The 20,017-nt window shown below is 37.8% G+C and overlaps 2 protein-coding genes across 5 annotated transcripts; one reads left to right on the forward strand and one right to left on the reverse strand.

The window, feature by feature from the left end:
• Positions 1–4,361: 4,361 nt before the first annotated feature.
• On the forward strand, positions 4,362–15,221 carry sgk2b (serum/glucocorticoid regulated kinase 2b). Of its 2 annotated transcripts, XM_054782646.1 has the most exons (13): positions 4,362–4,542; positions 5,363–5,438; positions 5,528–5,591; positions 5,700–5,725; positions 6,928–6,985; positions 7,058–7,141; positions 8,701–8,832; positions 8,908–9,020; positions 10,757–10,976; positions 11,052–11,207; positions 11,274–11,363; positions 11,437–11,510; positions 12,429–15,221. In XM_054782646.1, exons 1-13 carry the CDS (start codon positions 4,476–4,478, stop codon positions 12,523–12,525), a joined length of 1,257 nt encoding a protein of 418 aa, XP_054638621.1. In that variant the 5' UTR covers positions 4,362–4,475; the 3' UTR covers positions 12,526–15,221. The 2 variants fall into 2 exon arrangements, with proteins under 2 accessions (XP_054638621.1, XP_054638622.1); XM_054782647.1 differs by lacking the exon at positions 7,058–7,141.
• On the reverse strand, positions 10,218–17,555 carry LOC129185496 (transmembrane protein 244-like). 3 transcript variants are annotated; one of them, XM_054782648.1, is made up of 6 exons: positions 17,417–17,555; positions 15,545–15,630; positions 15,289–15,362; positions 13,560–13,685; positions 13,406–13,450; positions 10,226–12,297 (listed from the first exon to the last, which is right to left on the reverse strand). In XM_054782648.1, the coding sequence occupies exons 1-6, from the start codon at positions 17,447–17,449 to the stop codon at positions 12,203–12,205; spliced, it is 459 nt and encodes a 152-aa protein (XP_054638623.1). In that variant the 5' UTR covers positions 17,450–17,555; the 3' UTR covers positions 10,226–12,202. The 3 variants fall into 3 exon arrangements, with proteins under 3 accessions (XP_054638626.1, XP_054638623.1, XP_054638625.1); XM_054782651.1 differs by lacking the exon at positions 15,545–15,630 and having other exon boundaries at positions 10,218–12,297; positions 17,417–17,531; XM_054782650.1 differs by lacking the exon at positions 15,545–15,630 and having other exon boundaries at positions 12,188–12,297; positions 13,406–13,685; positions 17,417–17,531.
• Positions 17,556–20,017: the final 2,462 nt, after the last annotated feature.

The raw sequence follows: 20,017 nt of genomic DNA on the forward strand, positions 1-20,017 counted from the left end.
ATGGGTGTTTTTTTAGCATGGGTATTGCGCTTAGATATTTGTATGCCCACATGGGGCAGTAGGTAGGTTATTTTGTGCATCGTGTGTGTTGACATGTTGTGTTCTTTGGATGGCTTGTTTTTACAAGCTACAGATTGAATCTGACTACAGTATTCTGGCAACTCAAGCGTGCCACAATAGCACTGCAAGCCATGTGGCCAGCTACAGTATCCATGTTAAAGGTTAAAAAAAAAAAGGAATTTGGAAATGTCGGGTGCTGGATTAAAACACTTGGCAGGCAAGAAGTGGCCCGCGGGCCGCAGTTTACCCACCCCTGATTTAGAGCATGCATAATAAACTTAAATTACATTTGCACAATGAAACATGTGTGAAAGAGAGTGGAAAGAAGCACGTCCTATTCAATCTTATGTATCAGCATTATACTCATAATTACATGTTCCTATGTTACCATTTTGTAATAGGGAAAGAAAAAGCGAAAAACAAGCATTTTCAGTTATAAAAATAATACACAATAATAATAATAGTATACAGGAGGGAAAAGCGACAAAAATATTGTACAGTATAATGAATAAATACATCTAATAAAAAACCAATCCAGATTTTGCCTCTGGTTTGTTGTCGCCATCTAAAGGTGATATTCGGTACTACAGCTGTCAAACACGTCAATTTCTTAACTGTGCTGTCTTAGGTCACAAATCAAAGGGTAAAAATGAACCAAGCGTGTGACTAAAATAACAAAGCAAAGAAATGTTGACATAAAGTACAGATCGGCCACAGCAGTGCACCATGAGGTCAAAGGTCGTCCCATGTACTCAGATTGCGCTCCTCTCTTATAGGAACGTTCTTCCCGCTGATCACGTGTGGGAATTGCGTTCAATGTCACCTGCCTGCAGTCTTAACAGGCCAGAACCGCTTTTCATGCTGATGTCGTCACGGTGACAGCGTTGACCAGCCGAGACCGGTTTACTTTCGGCTTGATGCAGACAAGCGAGGAAGCGTCAAAGGATCAGCTTTCTGTACCAGTAACCAACGTGACCCGTATCAACTTAGACATGGGACATTGCTTCATGTCACTCACACCAATGTCCCTTTTTATCTGGTCCGTGTTACGCATTGTGCAACTTTGGCATGTTTGCTTATTTACACTTTATGTACACTTCCTGTTCAAGAAGTGGGGGTCAGAGAGAATTTGACAGAGATGTTATCACTTGCTGTATCACACCCAATATCCTGTAGCAGCTCTTTCTATTTGCATCCACCGTATGACCACAAGCTGTCATAAATCTGCGGTTATGCAATGAGCCCATAAAAAAAGGAAGATTTAATCGTTGCGAGAGAAATGTTTGAAGCGTATGAAATGAGCAAGCAGGGCTTTCACTTGGCCATAAATCCCGAAGCGGCCCTGTGACCGTGCAGACAGGTCCAGTGGATTCTCAAGCATGCGACGGCCACATGAGACAGGACGAGTGATACAGAGTTGTCAAATGCCGTCACTCGTTCCTGACCTATTAGATATATTTAGTTTGCAATGAAAGTTTTATTCAAAACGCATTGGCAGACTCTCCTTTCTTTTAGGAGTTGACTTTATGAGGTGTGGACATTCACAAAGATGAATCTGCATCAAGATCAACGGCGGGAAAAAGTTCAAATTAATAAAGAAACCTTGTTCTACAAGAGAAACAAGCTAAACGAGTGGTGTCACTGTTTTCAATGCAATGTGGACATTACTTTTGACAGACAATCACATTTACATTGTAACCTTGAAAGCACCATATTAGAGTATTATTTCCCTATCACATCAGTCTTATCTTAAAATACTCTCTTTGTACTTTCTTGCAGAGAATTTGAAACAGTGGGGATTCGCTTTTAAACACAAAAAACCCCAGCTGCTGCATGTCCTATTATCATAAATAGATTTATTCAACCACTCTGAAGACTTCAAGATTCATAAAAAATATTCAGGCAAGGTTAGTGGGTTACTTTAGCCACGATGAGACCTTTGACACAATGGTGCAAGGGCATTCAACTAAATTGTTCTGGGGACCCAATTTTCAAAAAGCTACAGCGGGTGTCTTCAGTAACATTTATTCTAATTTTGTATATAATGTCAGTGCAAGCCTCCGCCATACATTCACATTTTTACCACATGAAAGTTAATATAGTCATAAATTAAAGCATAAGCAATATGGTTCAGTTAGTCAAAGATCATCATATATGACAGGAGCATTCTGCTGTTTTTAAGGATCAACTGCAAAAAAATGCTAGTCAAAGATCCTCTATATGACAGGAGCACGCTGCTGTTTTTAAGGACCTACTACAATAACACTAGTCAAAGATCCTTTATATACTGAAACAGCAGAACTCTGCTGTTTTTAAGGACCAACTGCAAAAAAATGCTAGCCAAAGATCCTCTATATGACGGGAGCACTCTGCTGTCTTTAAGGACCTACTACAATATTGCTAGTCAAAGATCCTCTATAGAACAGCAGCACTCTACTGTTTTTAAGGACCTACTGTACTACAAAAACTCTAGTCAAAGATCCTCTATATGACAAGAGCACGCTGCTGTTTTTAAGGACCTACTACAATAACACTAGTCAAAGATCCTTTATATACTGAAACAGCAGAACTCTGCTGTTTTTAAGGACCAACTGCAAAAAAATGCTAGCCAAAGATCCTCTATATGACGGGAGCACTCTGCTGTCTTTAAGGACCTACTACAATATTGCTAGTCAAAGATCCTCTATAGAACAGCAGCACTCTACTGTTTTTAAGGACCTACTGTACTACAAAAACTCTAGTCAAAGATCCTCTATATGACAGGAGCACGCTGCTGTTTTTAAGGACCTACTACAATAACACTAGTCAAAGATCCTTTATATACTGAAACAGCAGAACTCTGCTGTTTTTAAGGACCAACTGCAAAAAAATGCTAGCCAAAGATCCTCTATATGACGGGAGCACTCTGCTGTCTTTAAGGACCTACTACAATATTGCTAGTCAAAGATCCTCTATAGAACAGCAGCACTCTACTGTTTTTAAGGACCTACTGTACTACAAAAACTCTAGTCAAAGATCCTCTATATGACAGGAGCACGCTGCTGTTTTTAAGGACCTACTACAATAACACTAGTCAAAGATCCTTTATATACTGAAACAGCAGAACTCTGCTGTTTTTAAGGACCAACTGCAAAAAAATGCTAGCCAAAGATTCTCTATATGACGGGAGCACTCTGCTGTCTTTAAGGACCTACTACAATATTGCTAGTCAAAGATCCTCTATAGAACAGCAGCACTCTACTGTTTTTAAGGACCTACTGTACTACAAAAACTCTAGTCAAAGATCCTCTATATATAGTAGCACTGTGCTGTTTTTTAGGACCAACTGCAAAAAAATGCAAGTCGAAGATCTTCTGTATTAAACGAGCACCCTGCTGTTTTTAAGGACCAACCGCAAAAAAACCCCACTAGTCAACAATCCTCTACATCAGGGGTCACCAACGTGGTGCCCGCGGGCACCAGGTAGTCCCCCACGACCACATGAGGTGCCCTCAAGCCTGCTTTTCATTCAGGTTTTCAGTTAATAATGAAAGAACAGTAGAAAGAAATGCATTCTGAAATACAAAATGTGAGTTGTGGACACCAGCATTTTGTTAATGTTCTGGAAAAACAAGCATATTCGCTTTGTTTGGGTTTAAAATAAGCTCTGAAAATAAATGTTACAAAAATGAGTAGCTCTTGGCCATTTTCATTTTGTAAAAGTAGCTCTCACAAGGAAAAACGTTGGTGACCCCTGCTCTACAAAACAGCAGCACTCTGCTGTTTTTAAGGACCTACTACAAAAACGCAAGTCAAAGATCCTCCATATAACAGTTGTACTGTGCTGTTTTTAAAGACCAACTGCAAAAAATGCAATTCAAAGATCCTCTGTATAACAGCAGCACTCTGCTGTTTTTAAGGACCTACTACAAAAATCTTCTATATAACACTGCTCAAAATATTTTGAACTGAAGTCTCGGGACGGTCTGGTGTCATTCCCGAGGGGAATTTGGTCTGTTGGCCGCCAGTCGAATAGTACTACAACAGTATGATGCATTCAGGTGCCAATTTTAGTAGAATTATGACCTTAAAAAATGACAAAGATATTAAACTAATAATTTGTTCCACAACTACGTATAGTTGTTTCAATAACGTTTTTAATACATATCAAACTAATAATTTCTGCTGCAAATGAATGTTTTTCAATCTAAACGTGGCCACTCACCCCTGTTCTTAAATGCAGCGTTTTTCTTTTTTCTCTTGAAGGGCACAATTACTGAGGGTCCTTGAACGCACCAGTGGCAGTCATTTGAGTTGTTGGTCTGTCAAGTGAACGCAGAATAATTTGGGGACGCGAGCCGTGATTGTTTTCACTACAAACTTCTCCTCCTCCTCCGCAAATTTATCACAAAATAGCTGTTCATTCATTCATCCACATGACTCTGACTCACGACGGAGCGATGACGTACGCCAAAATGAGTAGGCTTGTGTCATTTTTCTCAGGTAAGGAGGTTACTGTACATTTAGCTAGCAAGATTGACGTCGTTTAGCGCTCGTGAGTGATGCTAACACGTCATATAAAATATGCGGCTATGCTGTATTTTAATAACTTATTAAATTAATGTTACATTTACAAAAGTAACCTAATACATGTGTTAAAGCTTATATAGGAGATGGAACAGTCGAAAGAATGTAAAAGTTACTCACAGGTCTCAATATTAGGTTCACCTGCGCCTTTCGTCACATTTAGCTAATTAAAAACATAAGCAATTAATTTTGAATAAATTGTAAAAAATAATACATACTTTCAAAATTACTCAAAATTCAAAACTGACCATCAATGTGTCTGTGATGTCAGATTTTGTTTATTCAGCGCTGATTTAATAACGCTAACGTTTTGGAAATTAATATGCGTTATATAAGCATGTGGCAGCAGTAAACTTGGGGCGAGCGGATCGATCCAAATGTCGATCTTATCGATACATTGGTCGTATCAGTGTCGGATGGATAATGGTGCGATGAGATTGATATTTTCAGTTCTCCTCTATGTTTATTTTCATAATTATCTACTTGTAATTTTAGTTTTTATACAGTAACAGTGTTGATGTTGTTGTATTGAAATGTTGTTTACAAACTCAGGGATTAAGCTAAATGTCCAGTAAAAAGTATTGATGTCAGTATCAGTAATATTGGCCCTGTGTTTACTTGGATCAATACCAAAATTTGCCGCATTGCCAATCCCTCGCAGTAACCCAGATACTAAACACATAACAGAGTTGTTGATATCTTATATCAGGGGCAAACCTCCCTCTGTGTCTTCCAGCTCTGCTTAAGAGGAAGAAAACCATCTTCAGCGACCTATTACACAAAATGGCCTCCTGTCAACCACTCTACCAGCAGTAAGCTGCCATAAAAAGGCATTGTATATTACTATGAAACCTGGTAAAATGAACTCTCAACCCTAAATATACTGTCTTCTTCTTTGAAGCCTGGATACTCAAAAGATCCTGCGTCCACAGACCAAACCAAAGATGGAGGACAGAGACACTGTGGTGAGTATAAGGTGTGATGTATTGTTTTTTTCAAAAGTGACTCAGCATTGACAGGAAATGAGATGAAGCCTGCCCTCTTGACCTTTTGTGTCTTTTCTGTCTTCTCAGAGTTCAGTACACTCTCAATCCTCCCTGTGAGTATCATTCTTTAATTAGTCCATATGCGTCTATCACTATTCATCAGCAGTCATCAATAAACACAAGTATGGACATTCCATTAGCAGCCATACTGTAAACGCCGATGTTATAAGACAGCGTCCATCATGTTTGACATGTGATATGGTGTCCTTTGGCGCATGAGCTGTTCCAAGTTGGCCTACAAATCATCTGACGTTTGTAGAGTTTTATAGTTGAATTTCAAAGCCATTGTGGTGATGGATAAAGTTCTTAAAATCAACCCTGCCCAAATATTTCTGGACCTACCAAAGCAGGAGTGTCCAAAGTGCGGCCCGGGGGCAATTTATCGCTGGCAGCTGTTTTTTTTATTGTCCCTCATCACTTTATAAAAGTACAACTAAAGAAGAAAACAAAACAAAAAAAACAACAGCAAAAATGGAAAAAAGAGCAGAGAATAAAGTTGTAATATTAAGCGAAAAAATTGCATACAATTTTTTTAAAGTTGTAATATCAGAAACAAATGAAACAAAAAAAAAGTTGCAATTTTTGGGAAATTAAGTTAGAGAAAAGTTGTAATATTAGGATAATAGAGTCCAAATATTATGACAATAAAGTTACAATATTAGGAGAAAAAATTTAACAAGAAGAAAGTTGAAATATTTGTCCAAATTATAAAAAAAAGTGTAATATAAAAAGAAAAAGTTAATATTTATAATACGGTTTGTCACCGATAACACAAAGCTGAGATGCATGTTGTTGTTTTTTTTTTTATTATATAAAAAAGTATTTGCATATCTACATGGGTTGGTTTAAAAATATTTAAAAATGGCCCCTGCATCCTTTGATTTTTCAGTATACAACCCTCGGTGGAAAAGTTGGACATTGTACTTCAGTCAAACCTGTCTATAGTGGCCACCGAAGGGAAACGGCAAAAGTGGCAGAAGGCACAGCCCGCCAAATAAGAGCGCAGGACAGGGGACGCTCGCTCCTGTCCTGCAGAACGTCACAAATTTCCATCTTTGATTTTTTTTAAAACACGATTTTAAAAGCAAGGGGGGGGGGGAAGACAGATTTTTCAGTGGCCGCTATAGGCAGGTGGCCGTTCTATACAGGTGGCTGCTAAGACAGGTTTGACTGTATATGAATAGAGAATGCAGTAGCAACCTGACAAGTGTACGTCATTTGAGCAGAATAATAACAGTTACTTTTTGTCCTCCAGGATTAAACCTTCTGACTTTGACTACCTCAAGGTTATTGGCAAAGGAAGTTTTGGAAAGGTAGTGGTTTCTTTTTTTGGGTATCAATACTGCTTTTAGTGATGTGTTAATGTCATACCTCAATCCATGCAGGTCCTGCTGGCCAGACACAGACAACATGGAGGCTATTATGCAATCAAAGTGTTACACAAACAGACCATTGTTAAGAGAAAAGAGGTAATTAGCAGTCAGAGGTTTACATAGACTTATCGTGTGAATGGACCGAGCTGCTGCACTAATTTTGTTGTATGTCTTAAGAACAATAAAGCTTTCGTACATGCGCAAATCTTTCTTCTAAAAAATAAATAGATGAGTGCATTGTGTTAGATGCTATGGTACAATCCAGATAAATACTGCCATGCTTTTATTTTGAAGGTTACTTTGCACCAGGGGTGTCAAGAGATTAAAACGTGATGATATTTCTCGTTTAAGAGAACAGCTGTTTCACGGGCACAGGGCAGCCAGAATGTGAGCTATGGCATCGCTACTGTGAATGATAATACAGTAATCCCTCGTTTATTGCGGTTAATTGGTTCCAGGCCTGACCGTGATAAGTGAGTTTCAATGAAGTAGGATTCCTTATTTATAAATGGAATATTTTTGTAGTTAGAGCATAGAAAATCGGTTTATGACCTTTGAAATACTAAAATAAATAAATAATTTTAAAAACATTTTTAGAGCCCTCTAGACATGAAATAAAACCCCTACAGTCACCTTTATACTTGTATTTCCCAATATGGTAGACATAATAAGAGCAATTGAGCCATTTAAAACATAACTAAGACTCATGCTCATGTGTTGGCATGGGTCACTGCAACAGTAGTCTGTGTTTTTATTAGGGATTATTGTGCCTGTTGTGAGATCATTCAAACCTGCAATAAAAGCCTGTTGTTTTGGCGAGCATTACAGTAACATTACTGACACCAAGTGATGAGTGTAGAATACTACAAGTTATTTACGTCATCTTTGAATGCGTCTTCTGAATGCCTCATATTTGTATTTTACTTTTTTATGCTTGAAAATGCTTAATTTAGACAAAAAATATGTAAAATTGGCTTCAATATGTATATATTTTTTTGTAATAATAAGCCGTATTCAACTACAAAACAGTATGATTTATTAATTCATATATTTTTGAAAAAGAGTGACGCGTGAAATGCGACTCATAAAGTAGCCAGAGACTACTGTGCATGTAATATGGAAGTGGCAGTGCGTGATGCAGGATTGGAACCACACATTCCTTACAATCCAATGTGGCCTCAGGTTTTCGTCACTTGGTTGCTCGGGTCGGTTGCTGCCTTTTTTCATCAGACTGTTAACGTCCAAGCAGAAGCTGTACTGGTTCTACATTTGATCAAACTTACTTAAGATTTGTCAGATCAAAAAGCTATCAGTACACTCACAACGAGCTTGTCAACCCATTGGAAATCCGGTGCCGCTTATATATGTACATGTACATATATGCACATATGTATGTACATATGTCCTCTAAATTTAGTGGGAATGGCTTATACACCGGTGCACGGTAATTCTGACTGGATATTTTACCATTGTCTTAGCAGAATTGGTATAGTTCATTTAAATTGGTTAGGTTCCTGCAGTTGTTCAGAATCCAGCTGCAGTCATCATGATCACTAATAACAAGTTATTAGTCCTTAGCCTTAAGTCAAAATACATTCTAGAACCTTCAGCACCAGTTGACTATTGTATCTGACTGTATTGTGCTGTATTTGTAGCAGCAGCATGTGATGGTGGAGAGGAGCGTTCTACTTAAAGGACTACAGCATCCCTTCTTGGTCGGACTTCACTTCTCTTTCCAGACACCAAACATGCTCTACTTTGTTGTGGACTATGTTAATGGAGGCGAGGTAAACAACTACATCCAGCCATGCTATAACATTGTTAAGCCACTTTGACCATTTGGTTTTGTGTTTTGGGTTTAGCTTTTCTACCATCTTCAGAAAGAAGGTTCTTTTCCTGAAAGCAGGGCTGCTTTTTATGCTGCAGAGATGACCATGGCACTTGGCTACCTCCACTCCTTAGACATTGTCTACAGGTAAATGCATTACCTGATTTGATATGAGAGGATTCTACTCTATTGCTTTATAGTGCTGCAAAAGCTCACCAATCTTGCTGGTGGTTTAAACTGGAACAGTTTGACTTTTGAAGCAAGCTCATCTGCAAACTAGAGAAGCACTCGGAGAACGCAGACGTCCGCCAAGCGCCATAGTTCCCCCCATATTGTGATTGACACTAAAATAATAATCCTACGTTTTTCGGCTCAGTCTTTGATATTTTGGAGAACCTGTTGGAATTTGTCCTGTATTTTTTTCCAAGTGCTCTGACCATTTTTTGTGGAGTTATATGCACAAATGGCCAAAGTCGTACTATCTTGCAATGTTAAAGAATCCTTAAAAAAATTCCTGGATCCAGACAGTGATCCGGATCACCCCCAAAATGAAATCAGTTCTTCCATATCCCATTTCTTACAATTCCTGAAAATTTCATCCAAATCCATTCAGAACTTTTCAAGCTATTTTGAACACACACAAACAAACAGGTAAACGCCGGCAAAAACATAACGCTGTGCTTGGCGGATGTAAAAAGCTCCTGACTACAAACACTACAGCCTCCTGGTCTGAAAAGAAAATCCCTCATCACCACCAGGGGACGACTCCACTAATAAGACTCAATTACTAGATTTACACAACGACTCACGTTAACTTTAGGGGAGTTATTTTAGCTTTTTTGATAGCGCTGCAAACCGTTGGTGTTCATTCTCTCCATGAGGTAGTCGCCTGAAATGGTTTTCACTTCACAGGTGTGCTTTGTCAGGGTTACTTAGAGGAATTTCTTGCCTTATTAATGGGATTGGGACCATCAGTTGTGTTGTGTCTCCAAACTTTTGGCCTGTACTCCTCGACCCTAGCGAGGATAAGCGGCATAGAAAATGAATGAATGAATTTCTAAAAATACACATTTTCATTTTTTATGTGTAGAAACTGCACTGTACTACATAGGGAGGATTTTTTAATTACCTGTAAAATATTATTGACGCGGCCGCACGGTCAGGAGGTTGAGAAAGATCTGGGTTTGAATCTCTGCATCTCTGTGTGGACTTTGAATGTTCTCCCCGTTCGTGTTCCAAAAACATGCATGTTATTTAATTGGAGACTCTAAATTGTCCATAGGTATGAATGTGACTGTGAATGATTATTTGTCTATATGTGCCCTGCCATTGGCTGGCGACCAGTCTAGGGTGTACCCCGCCTCTCGCCCAAAGTCAGCTGGGATAGGCTCCAGCATACCCCTGCGACCCTAGTGAGGATAAGTGGCATAGAAAATGGATGAATATTATTTATGCATGTTTGGATCTGCTAGATTTCATCAGATCAAGTTGTGTATTGTTTGGCTTATGTAGTAAAAGGGGTGTCCAAACTTTTTTTAAGCCAGGGAAATACGGAAAAGTCAAAGGATGCGGAGGCCATTTTGGTATTTTTTATTTTCTAAAAAGGCTATAAAAAGACATTTTGTATGTATTTGTAGGCAAAACTTATTATCCCTGACAAAGCGTATTATTATTATTATTATTAGTATCACATTACACCTTTTTGGTCTTTTTTTCCCCCATTGTTGCAGTTGTTTTTTTTTGGTTTTATTACAAATACAAAACAAAACAAGCTTTGGGCCACAAATGGACCCCGGGCTGCACCTTTCCCCTGTAGTGAAAGGAGGTGAAGCAAACCACATTTAAAAATTGACAATTTAACACTTTTGCTGTTTTTGTTTCAGAGACCTGAAACCAGAGAACATTTTGCTCGACAGCAAGGGTCACGTGAGGCTGACTGACTTTGGACTATGTAAAGAAGGCGTGGCCGTAGGTGGAATCATGCACACCTTCTGCGGCACTCCTGAGTATCTTGCTCCTGAGGTCCTGCAGGGTCACACATACAGTCCAGCAGTGGACTGGTGGGGACTTGGAAGTGTGCTTTTTGAGATGCTTTACGGACTGGTGAGTTGGTGCACTTTTTAAAAATCATCTCACCTCTCCTCAGTGTCTTATTTTTGACCCCACTTGGACCCTCAGCCTCCATTTTACAGCCACAGCAAAGAGGAGATGTTTGAGAAGATACTCCACGCGCCTCTTCACATGCGTAGCGGAGTATCTGAGGCGGCCTGCTCACTGTTAGAGGGCTTACTGGAGAGGAATGTATCAAAACGCTTGGGAGAGAGACGTGACATTGTAAGAACACAGTACAGAACAGTAAACATTGCTTGGATCATGTATTAAATGGGATTTGCCAATCAGGTGGAGCTGCAGGAGCATCCATTCTTTGCATCCATCAACTGGGATGACCTCCTGGCGAGAAAGGTCACACCCCCGTTTGTCCCCAACGTGGTAAGACGTGACGTGAGCGTTTCATGTGACAGCATTATGTCCTTGAACGTGTGCCATGCCTCTCTTTTTGCAGACGAGTCCTTCTGACGTCAGCTACATTGACCCTGAGTTCACTCTACAGCCTCTGCCCACCTCCATGACTGACAGGTGCCAAGAGGGCGGGGCTAGCCAGGTGTTTGTAGGGTTCTCATACATGAAGGATTCCACGGCAACAGGGCTAGTTTCATAAAATGGCCCAGTACTCTGATTGTACATTTACAGAATGTTTAGTTTTATTTTAAATAAATAACAAGTATTGCAACATTCCCAACATTCAGATTTTACATTCACAGCGTTTAAAGGTACAGTAACTAATACTTTACGGTGTGCGTCACAAGGCAAACATAGACACATCTGCTTGCGGTACTGACAGACTGTGCAAAAAATGTCTTAGGCCATCACCAATAACTTTGTTGTTTTGAACGTAGCGGAACACTAAAAGATACGCACTCTGTAAAAGGTTGGCACATGAAGCCAAGGTAAAAAAAACATTTACATATTGGTGAGGATCTGGATAAAGGTGCAGCATTTACACTGCAAAAACAGGAGAGCAAGGTGTCTAACATCCACCAGTGGAAGAGGATTCCAGTAACAACCTCTGCTGGTGAGTTCCATGCCCAAGAGTATTAAGGTTAGATAACAAGTATTCACTGTGAGGTGTACTCCCTTGTGTTGCCAGATATTATACAATACAATAATGTATTGTCTCTTGAGTTGATGGAGCTGTACTGTGAGATACTTTGATACGGTCATTATCGCACTGCACATAACCAGTACTGTCCCATTGTCAAGGAAGCCAGTTAATAGACGGAAAAAGCAACGTAGCTTTGGTCTCCTGGGCAAGTGAAGTAAGCAATCAGCTGACCATTGCAGATCATCAGAAACAAGCCGCTACCTGTGAAACGACAATAACAATGCAGTGTATGACAAATACAGTGTATACCGTAGATTGGAGCATATTTGCAGATTTCTGTTATCTGCTTTAAATTGTGAATAATTCATTTTTTTGTATGGTAACTTAAACAGAGAGTGGTTTTATGGCGCTGCTGTGTATGCAGAAGACAAGGAGTACAGCAGCTATGAATCCAGCAGGGGGTGCTGTCACACCAGTCAATTCACTTAACATTTTCCAGCAGGAAGACACTTTGACAAGACATGATGTTGTGTAATTGCATGTTTTCTAAGTCCAATGATGTACAGTCGTCCCTCGCTACATCGCTGTTCGAACATTACTCCCTCGTTCTATCACGGTTTTTCAAAAATTAATTAATAAATGATGGCAGTTTCGTGGTTGACTATGGCCTATTATGAGTACAAAATATTGAAAAACAAGTCATATGTAGTATTCTGGTCACTAGGCATCAGTAATGTTACATTGAGGGACATTACCTTACATTACTTTACCACTCCGTTTGAAACACTTTAAGTTTAGAACAAATAAATTGGAGGCTAAGTAGCGTAGCTTGATATATGCTGTTAGCGGCGTCTGTCTCACATGTCCCTGCAGGGATCCCGTGGCCTGTGCATTAGTGTTGCACAATGTGGTGTAAACAAAGAATAATAGGAGTGTAAACGGTTAACGTGACTATAGGGGTGTTATTTAGTGTCTACAGCGCTCTAATAATTGGTTTAAAAAAACGTATTTAGAAAGTCATAAACAAGTTTTACTACAAAAATATTCCATTCATTAACACTGAATCCTAGTTTGCAGAAATTCACGTATCGCGGTCTGGTCTGGAACCAATTAACCGCGATAATCGAGAGACGACTGTATACTGTATGTCTGCAATTATTTCTTAATGTATGAAAGTCAATTTAAAATGCATTTAGTAATGGTGAGAGGCATATTATAGGGTTTAAAGTGTGAAAATTTTGTATTTTAAGGGCTTTTTATGGGTGTGTCCATTATTCGTTGCTTTTCGCTATTAGCCATTTCACCAATAGAGGAGATCTGTCCTATAGGATAAAAGTAAACTGAGAGGATGGTTAGTAATTTGTCTCACCTAAGGCCAGCCACCACTGCCATGCCAGTGGAAACTCCAGCATCACTGCAACATACAGTAAACAGTATAAAGACAGACTTGTTGAATGTGCAGACACCTAATGAAATGTCCAGTGCATGCATATCAGGGATGGATGTTGTTTTCTTGTACTCACCAATGCTTGTAATGAAAACATGCAGAATAGTGACTGTGACGGCATAGTCCCACACTCTCCTCTTGACCACAACGGCAAACAGCAGGCTGCTACTGAAGTAAGTGAGCTCCAGAGACAGGATGTTCACTGATACAGAAGGAATGTTGATAAAACAGTGTGTACGTATTTTTTTAAAGCACATAAAGAATCCGATCCACCTGTTATGGTGGCAGGGAAAACATCAAGAGTGGTACAGGGGTACAGATATTTAGGCATTGTTATGGACCCCAAACTTACATTTAAATCACAAGTGAAGAAAGTATTGAACAAAATTACATTTCATTTAGCAACTCAGTCAGATTAGACTACTGATTAACTACTGATGCTGGAAAGTAGTGTGTTTACACATCTACTACTATTTGACCAGTTGGACGCAAACTTGTAAAACCCCTTTGCAACCAACAAACTCTTAAAATCATGGATTAAAAAGAAAAACACAACTCCTTCCATCATTGTCATATTCTCTCAAAGTATCATTTTCTTAGTTGGGAGAATCTGATTAAGTTAAACTTCTTCATGGGACGGCTCCACCTCCTCTGCAAGAATACATCCATTGGAAAAATAGTGTGGGCACTCGAGCCCAGAACGGAGGAGACTGTGATGTTCCGCTCAGAAAAAGCAGTTGTGGGCAGCTGTCTGTTTCTGTTAGAGCAGAGGTGTCCAAAGTGCGGCCTGTGGTCCATTTGCAGCCCGCAGCACAACGTAGAAATAAGATTAAACCCCCCCAAAAAAACAACAAAAATGGGAAAAATAGAGCAAAAACACAGAATGTCAAGACAAAAAGCTGTAATGTTGATCCTAATAGCTAATAAAAACACAAAGCCTTGTCCTGGAATATATTTTTACAAAAATTATCCAAGGAAAATTACAAAATAATTATATTTTCACCAAAAAATAATTTTTAACCAAAAAATTAGATTTTTTTGTTTTTTTACAAAAATGTGAATTCTTAACAAAAAACATTATTCCCCCCCCCCAAAAATATGACGTTTTTACAAAAAAAATGTAGAATTTTGTTGCCATAAAATGTAAATTTTTAACAAAAATTTACCCAAAAAAACTACCCAAAAAGTAGTTGTAAAAGTAAACAAATGGTTACCATATTTAAAAATAAGTTGAAATATTAAAAGTGGCCTGCATGTTTTGATTTTTTAGTATACGCCTGTGGTGGGAAACGTTTGGACACCCCTGTGTGTCGAGCATTACATACATGGAACACTGACTGTACACACAGAGCCCAGCAACATTTCATCACTAAAAACCTTCTCTAAATCTGTCAATAGGTGGCTCCTGCCTGGATAATCAAATATGCACACAGAACTCCATTTAGTTGTTTTATCAACATGTGATTGTAAGTACTGCATGTCTTTACTGTTTGCTCTATATACTTATTTCATTTGTCCTTGGAAACTATGTTTGTCTCTGTGCTCGTTGTATGACTGTTTTTAGTACTATTTAGCAAAAGTATTTCTTTTAATTGCTTCTTTTTTTAATATCTTGCATATATGTTATCAACATGTCATGGGACTGCAGATAAAAAATGAGCCTTTGTGGCATATTTACATTAAAGTGCTCATGTCAATGAATATGCATTGTGCTATTTTAAATAAATAAATTACAAGTAACAAGGACGCATCAGAAGATACCGTGCGTGTTTTTGGATCATGTGGGATTTCCAGAGTGTGCTCACCCAAATATTTAGAGGTGGAGTCCTCAAGTGTGGTCTTAAAGTCAAATGGTATCAGTCCATCAAAGTGATCCAACCTGTGTGGAGTGGGTCAGAAATCCAAAATAAGTAAAAAGTCACTGTTAGCTTGTTCATTTTGATCCTACATGAATGAAAAGTGTTGGTACAGTAAAACATATACAGTAAAGCCAAATGAGTGCCTGCTCCTTAGAGTTTATTTAATTCTAATAATATTGATGGAGAATGGAAAACCTCATACCTGAAGACACCAAAGCAGACGCTTCCGATCATATAGAAGAGAGAGTAGAAGATGAGCAAACACAGCAGCAGGTTGCAGAGTACGGTCTACAGGAGGTATCAGAAATTGCCGAAAAAAATGTCAGCTTCACAAAAATTGCTGTAAAAACATCACATTTTAACATTTTTCCATCAAGTATTTTTTCTTTCTTTCTTTTCATTTGGCCTCCTTTGATTTGTATGCATTATTATTTTTCTACAGTGTACTATTTAAATTTAAAAAATGACACGAACCAACCCATGCAGACATTGAGTATGCACTGTATAGTTCATGAAAAAATGCATTTTAGCTTTGAAATATAGGTGAAATGCTACTAAAATGACATTATTTTTGCCCGTAATATTCACAGTTTATTCTCGTAAAATACCAACCTTTTTTCCTCATTTGATTACAACTTTTTTTTTAATATTAATAGTTAGACATTATTCTGATAAAATTACAGCTGTCCTTTCCATTTCTGCAGTTGATTTTTTCCCCCCAACTATTTAAATTTTCGTCTTATACATTTTATTCTTGTAATTATGAATTGATTCCCGTAATATTATGACTTAAATCTCATAATATTGCAAGTTTTTCTCCCAACCTAATTTAAGTTTTTTTTTCTTTAATATTACAAGTTTATGCTACTAAAATTGTGAATTTTTTCCTTGTTAGAATATGACTTTTTTCTCTTCATATTTTGACTTTATTTTCATAACATTTCTGCTGGTTTTGTCCATTTCTGCTGTTGTTTTTTTATTATCTAATTTACTGATATTTCCATTTTCTTCTCAGAATATTATGACTTTATTCCCATATTATTTACTTTATTCCTGTAGTATAACTTCTTCCCCAACCCAATTTTCCAAAAATTACTACTTCATTCTTTGGTTTCTTTTTTTAAAAAATTATTTTTTTCTTTAATATTTTAACTTTGTTACTAAAATGACATTATTTTTCCCCATAATATATCTCATAAAATTTTAAATAATTAATAATTTTAAATAAAATTTTTCTCATTCCATTACAACTTTTTTTTTAATCTTAATAGTTTCATAAAATTGTGAATTTTTTCTCTTAATATTTTTACTTTATTTTCATCACATTTTTCTTGTTTTTTTACATTTCCGCTGTTGGTTATTTTTTCAATATAATTTTGAAATCTATCTTCTTGTAAATTTTCTTCTCGTAATATTATTACTTTATTCCCATAATATTTAGACGTTATTCCCGTAGTATAACTTTTTTCCCAACCTAATTTTCCAAAAATGACAACTTCATTCTTTCTCATAATATTACAACTTTTTTTTTTTTTTTTAAAAGGCATTTTTCTTTAATATTTCAACTTTATGCTACTAAAAACTTCATTATTTATTTATTTATGGCTTTATTCGTTTTTTTTAATTTTTTTTATTTTTCTTGTTAAATCATATTGTTAGAATGTACCGTGGGCCAATAAAAAGAGCCGCAGTGAACAAATGGCCCTCGGGCCACAGTTTGGACACCCCTACTACAGTGGAACTTCCTGGACTCAACATTAGGTATAACTAATGCCATCCAAAACAAGAGCAGTATGAAAAATATTTATGATGATTGTAGTTTGTCTTAAAGCAAACGTATCATATATTTAATAGTATTTTCACCCTCTCGCGTGACGTCAGCAACCCCTCTCGACAATGCAGGTGTACCTACTGTTGTGTCCAGTGACTGCAGCTTTCCAAGCAGGTGTTTTAGTGCACCAACACCTAACCTGCCACATGCCGTTTAGACGACGTCATCGTGCCCATCGCACGCATGAAGAAACACACCCAGGCCTGTCATGTCAACATGTGAGTGTCTTTCTTGCCGCCTTACCTTCGAGTCGACCTTTTTGCTTTTGAAAGCCATCTCATGGTTTCTTCGTGTCAATAATAATGCGTGTGGCTGCGGGTTGTGCAACCCGGTTAATCCGCCCCCTTCATCATCCTTCTTCAACCTCACAGAAAAAAAGACTCTTACCTACTGCCATCTAGCGGCCAAAACGCGACATGACAACCAAGAGAATCATTTCTCCCAAGTCAAATATCAGCTTCCCATATAAACTGCTGTAAGAATATTATATATTAACATTTTTTCTCACTTTAAACGAGGCAATCTTTTAAAATTACGTCTGCCTAAATACACATATCAAGTATTTATGATATTTTGGGGGCTTTAATGCTTTAAAGGCCAGTATGTTGACATAACTCCACCATTGTTATCTGAGAATTTCTATTCACATCTCCATTTCAATAAGTATGTGCTTATTATTATTATTGTTGTTGTTATTATTATTACGCCTTGAGATGAGTCACTGATTGGCAGTAACATTGATTGTCATGTATTATTTTTTTATGGATGTAAAAAAACAAAAACCCACACTCTAATGTCCTCAGGACAAAAAATGTCCACCTTAATAGAGGCAGCTTCCTGTTATTGACTATAAATGTACACTACAGAAGCTGTTTTGTGTCATTATTTTTCCAATAATGTTTCAGCGAATCCTTAAAATTCACTCACGCATTTGGCCCTGATGACAAAAAATGTCCGCTTCCCAAAAACTGCAGTAAAAATACCATATTCATGTTTTTTTTCCCCTTTTCCTGCGTTTTTTTTCTAGGGTCAGTTTCAAAAACAAAAACTCACTCACTGTCCCGAGGACAAAAATGTCCACTTTAAGAAGAGAGGCAGTTTCCTGTCTTGTACACAAAATATAAATGTACACTAGAAGCTGGTTTCTGTCATTATTTTTACAACAACGGTTAAGCGAGTGCTTAAAATCCACTCGCACATATACTTCCTAATTTCTTATTTTTTGCACACATTTTTTTTGTCACACTTAAATGTTTCAGATGATCAAACAAAAAAATCTGTTTTTCAATTAAACTTTTTATTACTTGCCTCAGATTAATTGAAATCTAACAGTCTGGAAAAGGTTATAAAGCCAATTCTAAGGTTTTGGGACTCCAACAAACCACAGGGAGAGCCATTATCCACAGGTAAAATATGGTGGTGGTAGTGTGATGGTCTGGGGATGTTTTGCTGCTTCAGGAGATGGAAAACCTGCTGTAATAAATGGAACCATGAATTCTGCTGTCTACCAAAAAATCCTGAAGGAGAATGTCCGGCCATCTGTTGGTGACCTCAAGCTGAAACCAACTTGGGTTCTGCAGCAGGACAATGATCCAAAACACACCAGCAAGTCCACCTCTGAATAGCTGAAGAAAAACAAAATGAAGACTTTGGAGTGGCCTAGTCAAAGTCCTGACCTGAATCCTATTGGGATGCTGTGGCATGACCTTAAAAAGGCGCTTTGTTCTGGAAAACCCTCCAATGTGGCTGAATGACAACAATTCTGCAAAGATGAGTGGGCCAAAATTCCTCCACAGCGCTGTAAGAGACTCATTGCAAGTTATCACAAACGCTTGATTGCAGTTGTTGCTGCAAAACAGTTATTAAGTTTAGGGGGCAATCACTTTTCCACACAGGGCCATGTAGGTTTGGATTTTTTCTCCCTTAATAATAAAAACTTTCATTTAAAAACTGGATGTGTTCAGTTGTGTTGTCATTGACTAATATTTAAATTTGTTTGATGATCTGAAACATTTAAGTGAGACAAACATGCAAAAAAAAAGAAGAAATCAGGAAGGGGGTAAACACTTTTTCCACACCACTGCAACCCTAACAACAACAAAAATGGCCGCTTCCCCAAGACTGCTGTAAAAGACCATATACAATATGTTTTTTTTTCACTTTTTCCCTCTTTTTTGCATAATTTTTTCTAGGGTCGGTTTTAAAAGCAAAAACTCGCATTCAGTGTCCTGAGAACAAAAAAAATGAGGCACCTTCCTGTTATTGTACACGTGTACACAAAATATAAATGTACACTAAGCTCTTTTTCTTCTTTTTCTTTTTCAATAACGCTTAATCGAGTCCTTAAAATTCACTCACGCATTTCACCCTAACGACAAAATGACTGCTTCCCAAAACATTTTTTTCCCACTTTAAACCAATCAATAATTTCAATGAAATAGATTTCAGAGAGTATTTGCTTATTATTGCTAATATACGCAGAGATGGGTCAATGATTGGCAGCAACGTTCATGCACTATTATGTCACATTGAAAACAAAACCTCACTCAAAAATGCCACCTTGCCCAAAAATGCTCTAAAAATAGTACCTATTCATATTTTTGAATCTTCTAAAACTACTTCTGCCTCAGATAAAGGTATATATATGAATATACAGTATTGTAGTTTAATAACGTTTAAATTCTTCCTCGTCACAAAACGCGATCCCCTACTGCCATCTAGCGACCAACCCATGACAATACAACTCGGAGCCGCCGCTTCTCCTCTCCTGCACTTCACCCCCTGAAAGCTGGCACTGCCTTTGTTCGCTAAAATGACTTCTTCTTTCCCATCGTGTCCTCATTT

This window comes from Dunckerocampus dactyliophorus, chromosome 7 (genome assembly GCF_027744805.1).
Source record: "Dunckerocampus dactyliophorus isolate RoL2022-P2 chromosome 7, RoL_Ddac_1.1, whole genome shotgun sequence".
Taxonomy (NCBI): domain Eukaryota; kingdom Metazoa; phylum Chordata; class Actinopteri; order Syngnathiformes; family Syngnathidae; genus Dunckerocampus; species Dunckerocampus dactyliophorus.